This window comes from Microcebus murinus, chromosome 19 (assembly GCF_040939455.1).
Source record: "Microcebus murinus isolate Inina chromosome 19, M.murinus_Inina_mat1.0, whole genome shotgun sequence".
Taxonomy (NCBI): Eukaryota; Metazoa; Chordata; class Mammalia; order Primates; family Cheirogaleidae; genus Microcebus; species Microcebus murinus.
The window spans coordinates 12,561,702-12,578,739 of record NC_134122.1 but is presented as its reverse complement, the minus strand read 5'-3'; the positions used below and the strand labels follow the sequence as shown (position 1 = coordinate 12,578,739).

Here is a 17,038-nt window from a genome sequence, read left to right as displayed (position 1 = left end):
CCTCAGCCTCCCAAGTAGCTGGGACTACAGGCATTCGCCACCAAGCCCGGCTAATTTTTTTTCTATCTACATTAGTTGGCCAATTAATTTCTTTCTATTTATAGTAGAGATGGTGTCTCGCTCTTGCTCAGGCTGGTTTTGAACTCCTGACCTCGAGCAATCCTCCCGCCTCAGCCTCCCAGAGTGCTAGGATCACAGGCATGAGCCACCGCACCCGGCCAGCCATGGCTTTTAAAACGTGCAAAGAAAAGAGGCAAAATGAATTGCAATCATTTACTTTATGTAGCCCACTATACCAAAATCCTATCATTTTCACATGTAACCAATGTAAACACATTTTAGTGAGATACTTTCAATGGGGCACTAGCTCTCCAATTGGCCACAGTCCCCACCCTGCCCTAGTAGACTCTCCGGGCAGAGCGTGCGCCCCTGTTTGTCACTGCCTTGGGGCAATGTTTATCTCCACACAGCCTCTGCACTCAGCCACTGCCACAACCCGCCCGACCCCCGACCGACGTCACCTGAACTAGCAAACTCTGTTACAGGGCATGGTAACACCCACCTCTGAGGACCTGAAACGATATACACTGATAATGTCAATTATTTGAGCCAATTCGATCCAACTCGTAATTAATAGAAGCAAACATCAATCAAAATGACTGCTTCTGGCTAAACTCAGCAGAAATCAGGGGCGATGCACTTCTCTGTCGCACTGCCGTTATTCCCCCCCACCGTCTCCTGGACTGCCACCCGCCTCTGCCAGCCAGGGCCACCGCACAGGCACGGCGGGAACACTTACTCGAAATCCTCCGGGTCAGGCTGTAGGTGGACTTGGACGTGTCTGAGGACGAGCGTCTCCCGTCCGGTGAGTTGGTCCGTGGGGTCAGAGGGACCTCGCTGGCCGTGTGGACGGAGTCGCCGTCCTTGTCGCTGCTCCGGCTGGCCATCCTAGAGGAGGCGACGGAGATCAACGGTTGTCCAGGAATCCCAAGGGGGGCTGGCATGGTGAACGACGGCTCCCAGACCCATTTTATGCAACTTGGAATAACGCAAATCTGAAATAGTGTGGTATCCTTCAACTCTCAACAGTGTCTCGCTTTTTGCACAAAATGTGAAATGATATGAAGAAATAAGTCCCCAATTTAGAACAATCTGTCAAGGATGTGCATAATTTCAAAGTGAGGGTTGGGTGGAGGGATGGGTAAACTTAGGCTGTTGCCACATGGGGGCGCCACTTCGGCTAAGTGAAGCCGGACACCTGTCACTCTTCAGTCCGGAGTGCACTGGGCGGCTGTGCATATGCATCCAAACTTCTGCAGATGGCTTTTGGGGAGCAAGCGTTCTGCTATTTTAACAGTCACTGTGTCTATAATTTCACGTCTTTTAAAAATATCCTATAACAATGTCACTCAAGGGTTCTTTGAGTGGCAGAACTACAGCTACAAAACAGCACGGAGAATCGACGATTTAAGAACAGAAGTTTGGTGCCGAGAAGCAGCTATGAATTAGAAGTACCCATGACTCACCGTGCTCCCAACGATGATGAGAAACGCTAAGACACGCAAGATGGGGAACGGATGAGATGATACAGGGTAGTGACTATGAGCCAACCTCTGGGTTTGAACCCTGGCTGGGTGACCTTGGGCAAACCCCTTTCCCTCTCTGTGCCTCTGTTCCCCCCTCTGTAGAACGGGAAAAACAGTACCCATCTTATATTTTTGCTGTAAACACTGAATGAGGTAACACACATAAAATGCTTAGAACATTTGGTATATAGTAGGTAGATGCTCAATACATTTTTTTTTTAATTTGTTTTTTAAATTATTTTTTAAGAGACAGAGTCTCACTATGTTGCCCAGGCTGGCCTGATCCTCTCCTGGCTCAGCCTCCTGAGTAGCTGGCAATACAAGTGCACTCCTATGCCCGGCTCAGCTCATATTATTACAACAAGGGTGGCTTTAAGATCCCCGCCGCCAATACTCTAGGTAAGAATGTGGGGGGTTGGGGAGGGAAAGGAGGTGGAAAAGCTTGTGGTGTGGCTTTGAGACGGATGCTGCTACTAACACACGCCCGAGCCTTGATGGCTGCAGATCTATGCCTGGTGAGACCACATCCCCCCAGCTTGACATTTAAGCCTGCAGGGAAACTCATCTGGAAAAATGCAAGTTTTGAATTCTGTGAGGTCTTCAGATGCATCCTGTGCATGAAATGAGATTGATCTGATGTTCTTCAAAAGCGATACAAGGGGCACAGCCAAGGCAAGTCCGGGTATGTTACCAGGGGAAAATGGGATGTTTGCTTGCTTCTAGCTCCTGGTCTGTAAGAAGTGAAGATAGAGGATGAAATGGGGGGGGGTGTAGGGGCAGAGCCGGGGGGTCGTTCTGTATCCATCTTTCTTCTCTCTCTCCCGTAAATGAAAGCAATGCCACCTTCCAAGGAAGGCAGGACGAAAACGTTACAGCCACCGGGGCCCCTGGCCACCACAAGGCCATGAATCCTGCAGCCACACTGCACTGCAGCGGCCACCCCTCCTGTGAAGTCCCACCAGCCTTCAAGGACCGGCTTTAATGCCACTGCCCTCTGAAGGCCCTCGGACACGCTGGCCTGAATCTGCCCTAAGCCACTCCGCTACACCAGGCCGCCTGGCCCTTTGATGTGCCCAGCAATGGTCCCTCTGCCCAGAATATGCTTCCTGTCCCCTTTACCTGCCTGGCTCCTCCTCATCATTCGGGTCCCTGCTTCAGAGGCTCCCACCCTGTCCCCGAAGGCCTGTCCCACCCCATCAGCCCCTATCCTGACACCTCCTTTTTTCCCTCCCCCGTCCTGCACATAACTCATCTTTAGTTGTGGCTTGCTGACTCATCTTCTGCATCCAACACTAAGCCACAGCCCCATGTGGGCAGGGACGGCGTCTGCCGCATGTACCACGGCCCACCCCACCTTAGCGTGGTGCCTGGCATGCCCGGGCTGTTCCGCATTTCTTTTCCCAGTGAGTGAGTGGATGCACCCTTTTTGTGGTTCTTATCCTGCAGCACAATGATCCCAGTGCATGGCTTGTCACCCCCTCCCATACTAGGACACACTTCTGAATGGTGACATCTGTATGTATTATGATCAAAGGTGCTGGGTGCTAGCACCCACTGTGTGCCAGGCACTGTGCTAAATGCTCCGTACCAACCATCTCATTTCATCCTTAAAACAATCCAGGAGTGGCTGGGGGCAGTGGCTCACGCCTATAATCCCAGCACTCTGGGAGGCCAAGGCAGGAGGATTGTTTGAGGCCAGGAGTTCAAGACCAGCCTGAGCAACACAGTGAGATCTGTCTCTACAAAAAAACTTTTCAAAAATTAGCCAGGCATGGTGGTGTGTACTTACATTCCCAGGTACCCGGGAGGCTGAGGCAGGAGGATCACTTGAGCCCAGGAGTTTGAGGCTGCAGTGAGCTATGATGACACCACTGCACTCTAGCCAGGCAGGGCAACAGAGTTAGACCTTGTCTAAAAAAACCCCCCAAAATCCAGATGTTAATTGTTATTAACTACCCCACCCTTTACAGATGGTAAATGGAAGCCCCAGGTGGGGTGGGGTAAAGAATAGGTAACAATTTGCACCACTGTTGAGTGGCAGAACCCAAACTGAGCTCAGCAATTATAAACTCTGGATGGCACAGTTCCCACGGCTAAGCAGGGCATCTCTGCAGGACCTATAAGAGCTCCGCACATAGTAGGTACTCAACACATGCTTTTTGGACAAACAAATAAACAACTTGACCTCAATTCACTCCTCAATTACCCCCTCAAGGGTTTTTCTGGCCTTGCCCCGAAAGGAACCAGTTAGACTGTACAGTTTCCCTGACCTTCACCAGCCCAGCCCAGCCAAGGGCAGCTGGGGGCACACGGGACATGATCATACGTGGCCATTAACGGTGTGTTAATGGTCACAGGCTCACACGCAGAGCACACACAGGGGCCAGCTCATCTGCCACAGGCCAGTCCACAGAGGCACGTCCTGCGGTTCTGACTCAGATGTCACTGTGGAACAGCGCTGCAAAGCCCATACGCTTGACATTTTCACTCTCTGCCTGTTTGATAACATGCAACTACCCATTCGGTAAACAAATCTGGGGAGAGCACAAGCTGTAAATTTTGCTTCTTGAATGATTTAACCCACCTCCCCTTTACGGATTTCTCTTACCATTTTGCATTGTGTTGGGTGCCCAAAAATGCAGTAAGAGTTGCCCAGGGTTCAGGAGAGACCTGGCTCACCCCAGGAAGCACGGAGCTCCCGTCTGGCTGTTCAGGCTGTGGACCGCAGGACTCTAGACCATGCCATGAATGATGGCCACCACGTGAATGGCGCCACCTGGAGGTGCGTGGTGTGCTGGCCCTGCTGGGGGAGTTCCAGCCCACTTGTCTACGTGTGGCAAAAACCAAAAGAAGCATTCACCCCGAGGGTCCCAGCCCTCTTGCCCCCCAAAAGGGTCCCCTGCTTGCACAAGGGTCAGCCACCAAGGAAAAACACAGCTGTCCCCCAACTCAGTGTCTCAACCTGGATTGTGCATCTGTGACACTCAACAGCTGGGCATCTGGGGGGCGAACAGGTGTCTGACTGTGATTTTCAATATCTGTGAGGGGGCTCCACTGCCGCAGAAGAAAATCTGGCATTCAAGATCCCTGTGTGGTGTCTGTCCACCGCGGGTCTGTTCCCTCCTCCCTGGTCACAACACCCCAATTGTCTACTAGATGGGTCAACAAACTCCAGAGCCAAGTTCTCCGCCTGATGTTGCAAACGACATGCTATGGGAACACAGCCATGCCCATTCATTTACGTACTGTGCTTCTGCGCACCGGCAGAAGTAGCTGCAATAGAGGCCATATGGCCCATAAGGCTAAAATATTTACTATTTGGTCCTTTACAAAAAAAAAAAAAAAGCTTGCCAACCCCTGGCGTACGAGCCTAGTTCATGCGTCTCGGGTGGGAATGGGCATTTCCCTGGTTCCAGGGTGGGCAGGCGACCCGGCACGACTCTAGCACTGTTCCCTCCAGGTGAGAGTGACTGGGTCAAGGGTTGGTACATGACCCAAGCCAGGCCAGTAAGAGTCTTTCCTGGTTTTCAGATGCCATGGCATCTGAAATGTAAGTCTAGTGCTGCCATGTGGAGAAAGCAAGCTTAAAAGTGAGGTCAATACAGAAGAAACAGAGAGAGGGGGAGAGAGACTCCATGACATCATTTACACCCCTGGATCCAGCTATGCCTGAAGCCATTATCCCTGGATTTTTTTCACAACAAGACCGTATGCAGGGCTGTCCTATATAGTATGCAGGGTGTGAATGCACAACTCTAGCAGGTAGCTAGACTTACATACCTGCCTCATCTCCTCTAACAAGATTTTAAATCCCCTGAGCATGGTCATGGGACCCTATCTAGCCTTGCACTCACCACAGTGCTTGGCACACTATGTACTTGCGAAATAACTACCAAAGGAACTGAGATGCACTTTTCAACTGGATGACTGGCACTTTCAGGATTCAACTGCTGCCTGTAGGTCAGTCAGTTGGCCAACAATAATTTTTTTTTTAGTTAACAAGAGAGATAAAAATCCCTGCCCTCAGCAGAGTTGGCACTCTTGTGAGCATAGCTTTAAAGACGCCAGATGGGCTAAGCTAACCTCGGCCAGGCAGACCACTGGACAATGGGTGTTAGCTCTTGATCAATGAGTTGCTTCTACCAAACATCTCAACTCTACACACAACTCACGAATCATGGAAGAGTTCCTTAATATGGCCTTTCCATCGGTTTAATGCATCTCTACCAATACCTAATAATGACAGAAATGAATACTTACAGACCTTTTACCACTGTGCTAATAAGCACCGTGTAAGCATATCTCATCAACTCTCCATAATAACCCTATAAAAGTGCTTTATTATGCCCATCTTACAGATGAAAAAACTAAGACCAAAATAGGGAAAAGAGAATCCCTTACATTATGATTACCAACAAGGCATTCTTAAGCGCATTTCCATATACAGATTCGTGTAATCGCTGCCACAACTCTATGAGATAAATACTATTCTTTTTATCAGCTGCCACAACTCTATGAGATAAATACTATTCTTTTTATCACGCTTATTTTACCGATGGGAAATCAAGGCACACAGAGATCAAACAACTTGCCCAAGGTCACAGAACGAGAAAATAGTAGTAGAAATAGGATAGGAACTCACATTGTCTGACACAAAGCCACTCTGCCAGGGAAAATATTTGATACTTGCTTCTAAGAAGAGAAAAATGAGAGGCCTGAGGCGCTAGAGACTTCTGGAATCTCAGCCCAAGGATTCTGCTGAGACAGCACTACCCCACCCCTACCAGGCTCCAGCTGTGGGCCTGGTGTGGTCTCCCTCCCTCCCCGGGCCTCCCCCTACAGATCAAGGGAAGCTGCACTCCAGGACTTCCAGACCCTTCCCAGCCCCGGCCTTCTTGGATCTATCCACTCTGACCACATCCCTCTCCCAGCCAGAGAGAGGTGGACCAGACACGTGGCTGAGAAGCTTCAAAACTGCGTTCCCAAAATATCTGAGCGACTGGCAGATGGAGATGTTGTATGCAGGCGCGGGAGGAGAGCAAATTGGAAATAAAATGAAAGATGCCAGAGAGAACATAAACAGCGTTGGAGGACAGGATGGAGCCTGGAGGTGCTTTTCTGCTTCCCTGTTTCTGAAGTTCTTGTTCAGACCAGCAAAAAGGCACTTGTTTGTTCATTCCACCCGCCCATCCATGCAACAAATATTTATTGAGCATCTACTATGGGCAGGCACTAGACCAGGTGCTAAGACAACCTATCACACAGACTTGGATAGAAACCCTCAGAACTTGGTCAAGGCTTGAAGAATATAGGTGCTCACAGATCTCTTTTTTTTTTTTGTTGGGAACGCCACGCCACGTGACTAGCAGTGCCCACACACTTAGCGTTACGCGGTTCATATCTCAGAAGGCCCGATGGGAAGGCAGCTGAACTGAAGCCCCACCGCCAGCTGGTCTCGCCAGCGTGCCAAACTACAAGAGGAGCACAGCACTCAGCCCCACCCGCAGCAAAGGTGTCAATGGAAACTCAGCTTCTCCTCCTTCACACCCCCAAATCCCTCCTCCTGTGGCCCTGACCCCCACCCCACCCCCGCCTGACCCCCTCCAGAAAAAGAGAGAGAGAAAAAAAAAGGTCTTGAAATTGATTTCCAGGAAGTTTCAGAGCAGTTTTACTTACAGCCAGGGAGGAGTCTGGGCTGGGAAAGGTCCCAGAATTTCAACTTCATCCTCACTCGACTGGCAACAGCTGGACTCGTAGCACTTCTGACAGCAGTGCCGGCAGGTCCATCTGCACAGCAGCAGATCAGAGATTCTAGAAAGAAAACCCTGAGGCCATGGGGGGGGGGGAGGTGGGAAGAGTGGGGAAGGGGAGAGGAGAAACAAGATCCCAAATTACAAGCAGCCGATCCCTGATGAGAAATAAAGACGTTCGGGAGCTCTGGCCCTGCTGCCGAGCTCTCAGAACAAAATGTTTCCCATCTCTATTTACCAACTGCGGGCACAGAGACAGCAAACATCAACTCGCTGGAGCCATCGGTAGCAGGCAAAACATTTGCAGGTATTTTCTTTTGTAGTTTACGTGAACGTCTTTCTTGACGTGTGGGTGGTTTGTACATCAGGAGGGCTATACAATATGTTCTCGAAACACAATGAATATTACTCTGTCTTCTTGAAAGCAAAGGAAAAAAAATTTTTTTTTAAAAAAAATCTCTGTTTCAGTGACATGAGACAGAGATAATCAAATGGAATGAGCAGGGGATGGGGAGGGAAACTTGTCAACTAGTGCCTGCCTCACGGGGATCTCCTTTCGGTAGAAAGGGATGGAATCTGTGCTGTTATCAGCGTCGGGTTATTGCTTAGTACTCAATATCCACACAGCTCTATGTTAAGGCTCCCAAACGAAAGGCAAGCATTTCTTGATTAAAAACCAGACCAAACAAATCATCCAATTAACCCACCTCGTTTAATGGTTCCAACTGCCCTTTTAGAGATCCATGATGAAGCCACGGGGCGTAAGGGGGTGAAGGGGTTACAAAAAGAGAGAGACAAGACCAGTTTAGCAATATTCCAGCAACTCAAAACAAGACAGAAAGAAAAAAAAAAAGCCCTGCATCTTTCCACTTACCATCCTGGGAAGGGAGGTGACTTGCTAACAAGGTGTTGCTATATTCAGGGCTGCTGGTAGCCTCCTGGTTAACCAACACCGAATAAATGGGAAACTTTAGCATTTCGATTTGATTTGCACCGTATGCTGTTATGAATCAGAGCGGGCGGATAGATAGTCATGCTATCCAATGCAGCCACACTCCAGGAGAATAGCAAACCTTCCTATACAGAAATAGCCATGAAGCCAACCCAAAAGGACATGATTAGCTAGCGTGCAGGCAGGCACAGAGTGGATGTCACTTGGCTCCCCCGCCCTCCTGGAGTCCCTACCTTCCAATTCTGCTCCAATGGTGATGGTGGGGAGCTGCATATGACCACCCACAACAGAGGGAACCCAAAAGGAAGCCACAATCTGGTCCTCTTGAGGAGGGAGGGCCTCCGTTTCTTTTGTGGCCCCACCCCCCTCCCCATCTTCTTCTCCCGCCTTCCCAAGGCACAGGCTCACTCCTCCTCCTCCTCCTGCAGATGGCTTTCCAAACGGGCCAAGTAAACCACGCAGGTGAGGAGGGGTCCCGCATCCCAGCCTAGGCGAACCCCAGAGGTGAACTGAGGTGCGTCCCAAACTCAGAACTTTGCATCAAGAGAGAGAAAGTTACTATCTTTTCCAATTCTCTTTCAAGGAGGAGAAGGTCTCAGATTGGTACCACTGGATGTTAACATCACCCTACAGCTTACTCGTCCCCCCGCCCCCCGCCCTTCTATTTAAAAGAAGAAAGCAGACTCCCAGCTCAGAGCCTTGAAGAGCCTTGCAGGTAGCCATACCCCACTGGAATTCAATAATGTGGCGTTATTCCCATTGTGTTTATTTTTCCAGTTGCCTTCTGCTCATATCACGTGATCCCGGTTTTCTATCACCGCAGTGTCATAAAGTTTCCTTTTCATATGATTTTTTAAAGTAAAAATAAAAATTCCATTTTTAGCAAAAAAAAAATTAAGTTAATAATAGTACAGGTGGTGGAATAGTTACATGGCCCGTGAAAAATTCAAAAGCCTTGAAGTGGTAAGGGAATAAACTGCAGCTCGGGAAACAGTCAAAGGCCCTCCCAACACATTCTTCCAAAACTGCAACCCAAACCATACACAGAACAAGACCTGAAGGTGCTGAGGGGCCACATCACCCCCTGGGTAGAGAAGAATTAGTCCTGGCCTCACAAGCAACCAATCACGAGACGTGGGCAAGTCAGGGGGCCTCTCTGAGCCTCAGTTGCCTCTTCTTTAGTGGAAGAGCTACTCCCTACCTCTGAGGGGTGCTGCTGAGAAGAGACAGGACACCCTGCAAATGCTTTCGTGCTGCCTGGCTGCAAAATAAAATGTACCCTTTCTGCCAGGAGAATAAGGCGAGCTGTCAAGACCCAGTGGAAGCTAGTAGGCGCCAGGTAGTGTTCCGGCAGCTACAACAGAGAAGAAAGCAGCAGAAAGCCATGCCCTCATGGGGCTTCCATGAGAAAGTGCTTTAACACGCTCAGATAAAGGGCAAAGATAAAGTGATACTTTTCCACAACAATCCATGGTGATTCCCTTAATTTAGGGAAGCATTTCCTGGACATGTGATGGTCAGAAAAGACTATTTTATTTTATTTTATTTTATTTGAGACAGAGTCTCACTCTGTTGCCCGGGCTAGAGCGAGTGCCGTGGCATCACCCTAGTTCACAGCAACCTCAAACTCCTGGGCTCAAGCAATCCTCCTGCCTCAGCCTCCTGGGTAGCTGGGACTACAGGCATGCACCACCATGCCCGGCTAATTTTTTCTATATATTTTTAGTTGGCCAATTAATTTCTTTCTATTTTTAGTAGAGACGGGGTCTCGCTCTTGGTCAGGCTGGTTCTGAACTCCTGACCTTGAGCAATCCTCCCGCCTCAGCCTCCCAGAGTGCTGGGATTACAGGCGTGGGCCACTGCGCCCAGCCAAAAAAGACCATTTATAAAACAAAGGTGACCAGAGACAAGGCCACTTCATGCCCTTGCTGAGGAACAACCACTGAGACTGCTCAAGTGTCAGGTACAAGATGAGGGTTGGGGAACAAAGAGAAACTGAGGAAGATGAAAGAGAAAAGGGAAGGGGGTCTGCATTGGGTCCACCAGGCCCCTGTGTCTAACACCAAGGGAAGAGAACAGATGGAGCCAGAAAGAGGAAGGAGAACCCACTCCAAACAGAGGGCCGGCCTGGCAGCCTGTTTTTGTACAGCCCTCGATCTAAGAATAATTTGTGCATTTTTAAATGGCTGGAAAAAACCAAAAGATCAATACCTCCTGACTCGTGTAAAGTACATAATATTCAAATTTTGATGTCTACGGATAAAGTTTTATTGGAACATGGCCACGCCTACCTGTTTACTGCTATCTGTGGCTGCCTGGGTGCCACAGTCAGAGTCCAACAGTTGTGACAGAGACCATGTGGGTCGCAAAGAAAAAAAAATACTATCTGGCACTTTACAGAAAAAGTTTAACACCTTTTTCTAGAATAGGCATCCTCAAACTACTGCCCGCAGGCCACATGGGGGTGTTTTTGCCTGTTTGTTTTTTTACTTCAAAATAAGATATGTGCAGTGTGCATAGGAATTTGTTCATAGTTTTTTTTAAACTATAGTCCAGCCCTCCAATGGGCTGAGGGACAGTGAACTGGCCCCCTGTTTAAATAAAGTTTGAGGACCCCTGTTCTAGAAGGAAAGCCAACATCATGGGGCCATCCTCACAAGAGATGGTTAACCTGTCCCTCACCGGTCCCCACGATCTTGTGTTTTATATCCCACCTTGACCCCCAGGCAGCTGTGTGGCCCTGGAAGGTGGTCATTAAGAACCCCAGAAGCCTGTTACAATGCCCGTTTCTTCAGTCTTCACCACTGTATCCTCACATAGTAGGGGTCACCCACGCGTGTGTCGAGCGACTGTTGAACAGCCCCTCAACATCGTTGGGCACACGGGCGTATAGTAAATGTGACCTTCCTTGAACTTGAGAGGAGGAACCGGCGATGCCATGACAGGGAAGGCAATCCAGGGAATCAAGCCAGGAGAGGAAGGGGAGAGGCTCAGCCAGGTGACAGCACAGTTTCCCGCAGACTGAAGCGTCTGAGGACGAGATGCAGGGGTGTGCAAACCAGAGGGCCACCAGGGGACCAGCAGGCCCCCATGTCAGGCTGAGGGGACAAGAAGTGAGCCGAGATGCAGCCTGGACGTGGGAGCCCGTGAGCGGCTCTGCCGGGCTAGGAGGAGCCAGCAGCCCCAGAAGCCAGCGGCTCAGCGGGTCTCCCTGCGGGTCTGCCTGCTTGACCTTGGCGCTGACCTGTGGCCACCTCCCTCCCTGCAGAGGAGCGGGGTTTCTTAATCAAGAAGTCCAGCCTAGCCCCCAAAAACGCTGCTTGGAAATTACTTCAGCTCACGGCTTCTTGGGGGAGTTTCTCCAAGGTGGTGGGGTCCACATCTCCCACACCCCAATGCGATGGGCTAGAGTCCCCGACTCCCTTCCCCCTCGCCAGCGCGCCTCTGGCCTCTGGGTGTCCCCCACCCCTCAGCACCCAGTGCCCGGGAGAGACGACGTCCTTGTCCCTCCTGGCCGGAACAGCTGCCTCAGGCTCGCTCCGCCGGCCAATTAGCCGGAGCCGTCGCCACGGTAACGGCAGCTGGCGGGCCAGGCGGCTGGCGCGCCCCGGGCGCCCTCCCCGCGGCCCCTCCCCTGGGGTGGGGTGCCAGGGGCTGGGGGAGGGGGGAGAAGAGCCCGCCCCACCCCCCTTCCCTCCGCAGGAGGCGAGGGCGCGCGCGCGGAGTCCGCATAGCGCCCTCCATCCCAGGGTCTGGGGGTCCCCGGCGACTGCTCCCGGGGCGCACGGCCGCTGCTGCACAGGTTGCCTGTGCTCCGCACCCTTTTTCTCGAGACAAGTTTGCGGGAGCCTAGGCGCGTGCCCTCCCTCCCGCGCGCTCCCAGCCAGAGGGGGCGCGGCCCCCCACCCCGGCCGGACCGTGCCCCCGGCCCCAGCCCTACCTGGATGTACGCCATTTTCGCCCGCGCGCACTCACTCCGGCCCGGGCATGGCGCCGCCACGGCCACTTTGCCCTCGCCAACCGGGGAGGGGGGAGAAAGCACAGGGGGAAAGGAAGAAAAAAGCAGCCGAGTGGCCCCAGACGTGACTGGCGTGGCTGATGAGCGGCGCCCGCCCCTCCGCCGGCCGCCCCGTCCTTGCCTGTCCCTGCGTTCCGGCTCCCGGAGTCGGGGCCACCTCCCCGGTTCGGGGAGATCCGGCGCCCAGGGCCCCCGCCCCGGCTTCTCTCGCCGTCCCGCACTCCCCCCGAGGCGCTCCCCAGGCTGGAGCAGGGCCGGGGCGCCTGGGCAGGGAGCCCGGGGCAGCCGCGGGGACTGCAGCGACCCCGGCGCGGGCGGGGCGGAGACGCTGGGGCCCGGGCGCGCGGCGGGCGGGGGAGGGGAAGGGGATGGGGACGGGGTGGGAGGAGGTGGGAGGGGGTGGTGCACAGGTCAGCCCATCCGGCCCTCTCGGGGCTGGCACCTACCGAAAGCAGAGCCCCGGGGACGGCTGTGAAGCCGAGGGGACACAGTCCAGCCCGCCATGGAGTCTGCAGCGGGGAGGGTCCTCCCGATCCAGCCCTCTCCCCAAACCGGGTTGGAAAAACTTTATTCCCGCCCCACCCGACGCGCCTAGGACGGTTGCGGTGGGGCACGCAGAGGCTGCACGGATGGGAGCCCCGAGCGAAGGTGGGCGTGAGGCGCCGGGAGGGAGATGCAGCGGCCGGGGCTGCCGGGGGCGCGCGGAGGGAGCGGAGCGCCCCTCTACCCCAAACCTGCCCGAGTTGCGCCCTGGACGCAACAGGTCTAGCGCGGGGCGGACCGGCAGCGCCACCCAGCGTCGCGCCGGGCTCGCGCTCGCCTCTGCCCGCCGGCAGCCCCGAGCAGGCAAGTGTGCGCCCCGGGGCGTGTCCGCCGCCCGCCTGCCCGCGTGGCGAGGGCGCCCTGGGCCCGGAGGCCGCCACCAAACCTCCCAGCCCAAGGCCTCCCGTCCCCAGGCCCCGGCTGTCTGCTGAGAGATTCGAGGTGGAACATTGCCCTCCGCTGGCTCTGTCTTTAAAATGCCCAGCCAGCTCCTGCTGCTGGTGACCAGTTTATCAGCCTTTTAATTTCAACCTCCCAGCGCCTGTCTTTTCATCAGTGAAAATGGAATAAAATCTCTGCCCTGCCTATCCTCCAGGGCTGTTTTGTGGGAATGAATGAGAAAACGAACGTGGAAGCAATATACAGAAGATGTAACATACATGTGTGTGTATGTTTTGTGTAAAAATCTAGCACACGTATGCATTTTTGAGTATGATGCATTCAATTTGCAGCGCATAGCATGCACGTACTGAGCTCAACCCTGCACAAGCTTATTTCATTTCATCCTCCTGGACCTGGGCGACTCCTACACAGCCAGCAGGGTGCCTGGCCACAGTGGGCACTCAGTAACTGCTTTTGTCCTTGCTGTTGGCTCCGTTTCCTAAGGAAGGTGCAGGGATTATCCCCAGTTGACAGGTGAGAGGGAAAGGCACCCACCAAGGCCTGACAGCTGATAGCAGGAGGCACTGGCCTTTGAACCCACGCGTCCTGCCCACAGTCTTTCTCCAGCACTGGTGGGACGGTGTGCTGGGTGAGGAGTGAGCTTTGCCCAGGAGGGGTGTCTCCTGGGATGGCTGCCCTTGGGGGACGTCAGGGAGGCAGAGGAGTTTCTTAGGTGTTCCCACAAATAATACTAACTAACCCTTTTTGAGGTCTGTGTGCCATGCACTGTTTTCGGTCCTTTATACAAGCTCGACCCTTTAATTCTCTGATTTCCACAAAGCAATGGGTATTGCTATCCCATTCTTGAGATGAGAAAAAAAGAATGCATAAGAGGTGAAGTATACGGCTTCCAGGCACTGGGATCCAAACCTAAACTCAAATCCTTCTCCTCTCCCCTGTGTCGTGCTGCCTCATAATGCCTGATCTTGGGGAAAAGGGGAGGAACCACCCAGGATTTTTTGGTACTCTAATTTCCTAAGACGTGAAATTGTCTGAGAATACTAAGCATCCCTCCCCCAAGGGAAAAGGTTATCTAAAATGAGGATGAAAAATAAAATAAAATAAAATGCGGATGATAGGACCTACCTCTGATATTATCAAATGCTTTAATTGTATGCAGAGCCCCTGGCACAGTAAGTGCTTAATAAATGCTTGTTGAACGAGTAAATGGCCAGTAATGACAGCTAGCCTGGATGGTTCCAGCTCTCACGTCAAGTGGTTATTATGACTGAGTGCTGAGCACCCCGAGTTTGTTCTTGTTTGATCCACGCTAGAGCCCTACAAGGTGGGTGCTGCCATGGTCCTCATCTTACAGACCCCCGGAAGTTGAAGTTCTGGGCTGAGGGGCAAAGTGGGTGCCCAAGATAAACAGGTGAAAAGAGACAAGGGCGGGGTAAAAATGCACATCTAGCTGGCACTAAAGGCCCAGCTTCACGGCCACACCATTCTGGGTGAAAGAAGGGGCAAGAAGTAGTTGTAAGTCTTTATGGGGGGGGGATGTCAGATGTCACTCTGAGACTGGACACCAGGGTCCCAGGGCTCTGCAAGCTTCTCCCTGCCTTTCACAGGGACCCAGAGTCCGGCCCTGAGCCTGGTCTCAGACCAAGGCCGTGCCTGTGGACAAGGCAGCCGGCACTTTTGCAAATCTTGGTGGAGAAACCCCCAGTTCAGGAGATGACACATAATGACAAATATATAGAATTATTTGTGACCTGTGGTGTGATAAAAGGAGGCTCGGGGGTACACAGGAGGGACCCAGATGACAAGGGTCATAGAAGGCTTCCTGAAGGGGCTGGCATTAAACTGAGTCCCAAAGAACTGAACAAAGGTGGGGAGATTATTCTAGAGCTCAGTGGTGCTTAACTGGGAGGTCCAGGGATTGATTCCTAGGAGGTCCATGAACTGAAAAAGGAAAAAAGTTACATCGGCATTGCCACTAACCTCTTCCTGGATTTTAGTGTTTCCTTCCATTATAAATGCAGGCAACAAACCAACACAACGTTAGCACTTTTTGTTGGGGCTTTGTCACCAGCAGAAATCATGTATATTCATATCACCTTATTCTTGTTGCAAATGACTTGAAGTTTATACTCTTTACTGCTTGAAAGTTACAATAGTTATTAGGCCCACTGCTAGATCTTTCTATTTAATGGGTTAATAGAGAAGCACATACATTATCATACCTAAATTTGTTTAAATATTTTAATAACTGTCTATCAAGGTAATTATAATTTCACTATCATCCTAAGTATTCTATTCTATGATTTTAGAAACATTATTCTGAGATGGGATCTATAGGTTTCAACAGACTTCCCGGGGTTCCATGGCTCAGAAGAGAATAAGAACCCCTCGACGTAGCATGTGCATTAGCTTAGAGGTGAGAGGGGCCACTGGGAGTGGTTTTCACGCTGGAGTGTGGGGAGAGTGGGGTGCCAGGTGAGGGTCAACAGGTAGGAGGGGCCAGATGTCAGGCAGCCTCCTGGGTTACCCCATAAAAGAGCAAGCAGGGACGATCATGATCTCAGAAAGATTTTTGGCAGGTGTGCATGTGTCTGGCTGTCTACCTGGCTGTCTTTGGGCAGGGGGTAGACAAGCCTGGAGGCAGGGAGGCCAGCACGGAGGCTGTTGGAACAGTCCAGGTAAGAAGTGGTGCGAGTCTGAACCAAGGAGATGGCAGCGAATCAGTGGCGGTGCCTGAGTGAGCAGCAATGAGATCATGGGAGGCAGAGAGGGCAGGAGGAGGGCTGGTGTGCCTGCAGGGGTGGGAGGTGGGGAACGGAGAAGGGTTTTACGTTTGGATATGTTGAGTCTCAGGTATGTGTTATCTAAGGTTCCTAAAAGAAGCCCAGTCCAATCCAGCTTGAGCCAAAAAGAATTTATGAGCTCATTAGCTGGGAAGGCCAAGTGCAAATGCTGTGGGCGTGGGTGGAGTTAGGGATGCCACCGAGGTCTTCAGGGATCTCTCGCTCTGTGTCTCACCCCTTCACAGCTTCTCTCTGAACCTTAGATTTTTTTCCCCCTGGAGTAGGTTTGCTTCACATGGCAGAAAATAGCCACTAGTGGTCTTAAGTTTATATTTTTACAGTTTGTGCTCAAAAGGAAGAGAGATTTTGTGTCAAATCTTATGGAAAACGACTGGTCCTGTTTAGGTCGCGTGCCTACTGTGTCCAGAGGACCCTGCGCTCTGCTTGAGTCAGCCCCACCCAGGTGACCAGAGGCAAGTGCACACCGTAAGCCGGAATCCCACCAGGACCACGTGCAGAGGGGAGGAGCTTGTTCTCTAAGAAGAAGGTTCTGGGAGACAAAAACAGCATGCCCACCATGAGGTGGCTGCGGAACATCCAGGCAGAGATGTCCAATGGGCGGATTAGATGGTTCTGGAATCTGGCACCTCCTAACACAGAATGACACGCAGAGCTGCCGATCAGGGAATGAGACTTCAGTCACCCCCTGAAGGCACTTCCGGACTCGTGTCTATCTCCATCTTCTGAAAGGGGCCAGGCCTCTCTGTCCCCTCGGGCACCCAGCCCTGGATGGCAGACATGGCACATAGTCACACTAACAGTCTTCTCTTCACGGTCCTTAAGAAGCTAGTTAGAGGTGGCAATGCAAACCCCAGTCCTGAAGCTACCTATTATAATTAAAAAGTGCCAGAACTGCGGGCCACACGAATTCTGTCTGGGTGTCTTTCTATTTCTGCTGTACGGGCGGACGGCACTTGTCTCCTAAGTCAGTTTTAATTATACAG

General features: G+C 52.0%; 1 protein-coding gene across 3 annotated transcripts in view; it reads right to left on the bottom strand.

Annotated features, from left to right (window-relative positions):
• Positions 1-12,524, bottom strand: part of SYT17 (synaptotagmin 17) — a 70,724-nt gene extending 58,200 nt beyond the window's left edge. The window contains exons 1-4 of one of the 3 annotated variants that reach the window (XM_012736051.2): positions 12,229-12,249; positions 8,044-8,066; positions 7,263-7,411; positions 800-948 (exon numbers count right to left, since the gene is read on the bottom strand). In XM_012736051.2, the coding sequence (XP_012591505.1) occupies positions 800-947 (148 nt within the window). In that variant the 5' untranslated portion in view covers position 948; positions 7,263-7,411; positions 8,044-8,066; positions 12,229-12,249. Of the gene's footprint in view, positions 1-799; positions 949-7,262; positions 7,412-8,043; positions 8,067-8,210; positions 8,860-12,228 lie in introns of those variants that run through there. The other 2 variants (XM_012736050.2, XM_012736052.2) reach the window with 2 other exon arrangements.
• Positions 12,525-17,038: the final 4,514 nt, after the last annotated feature.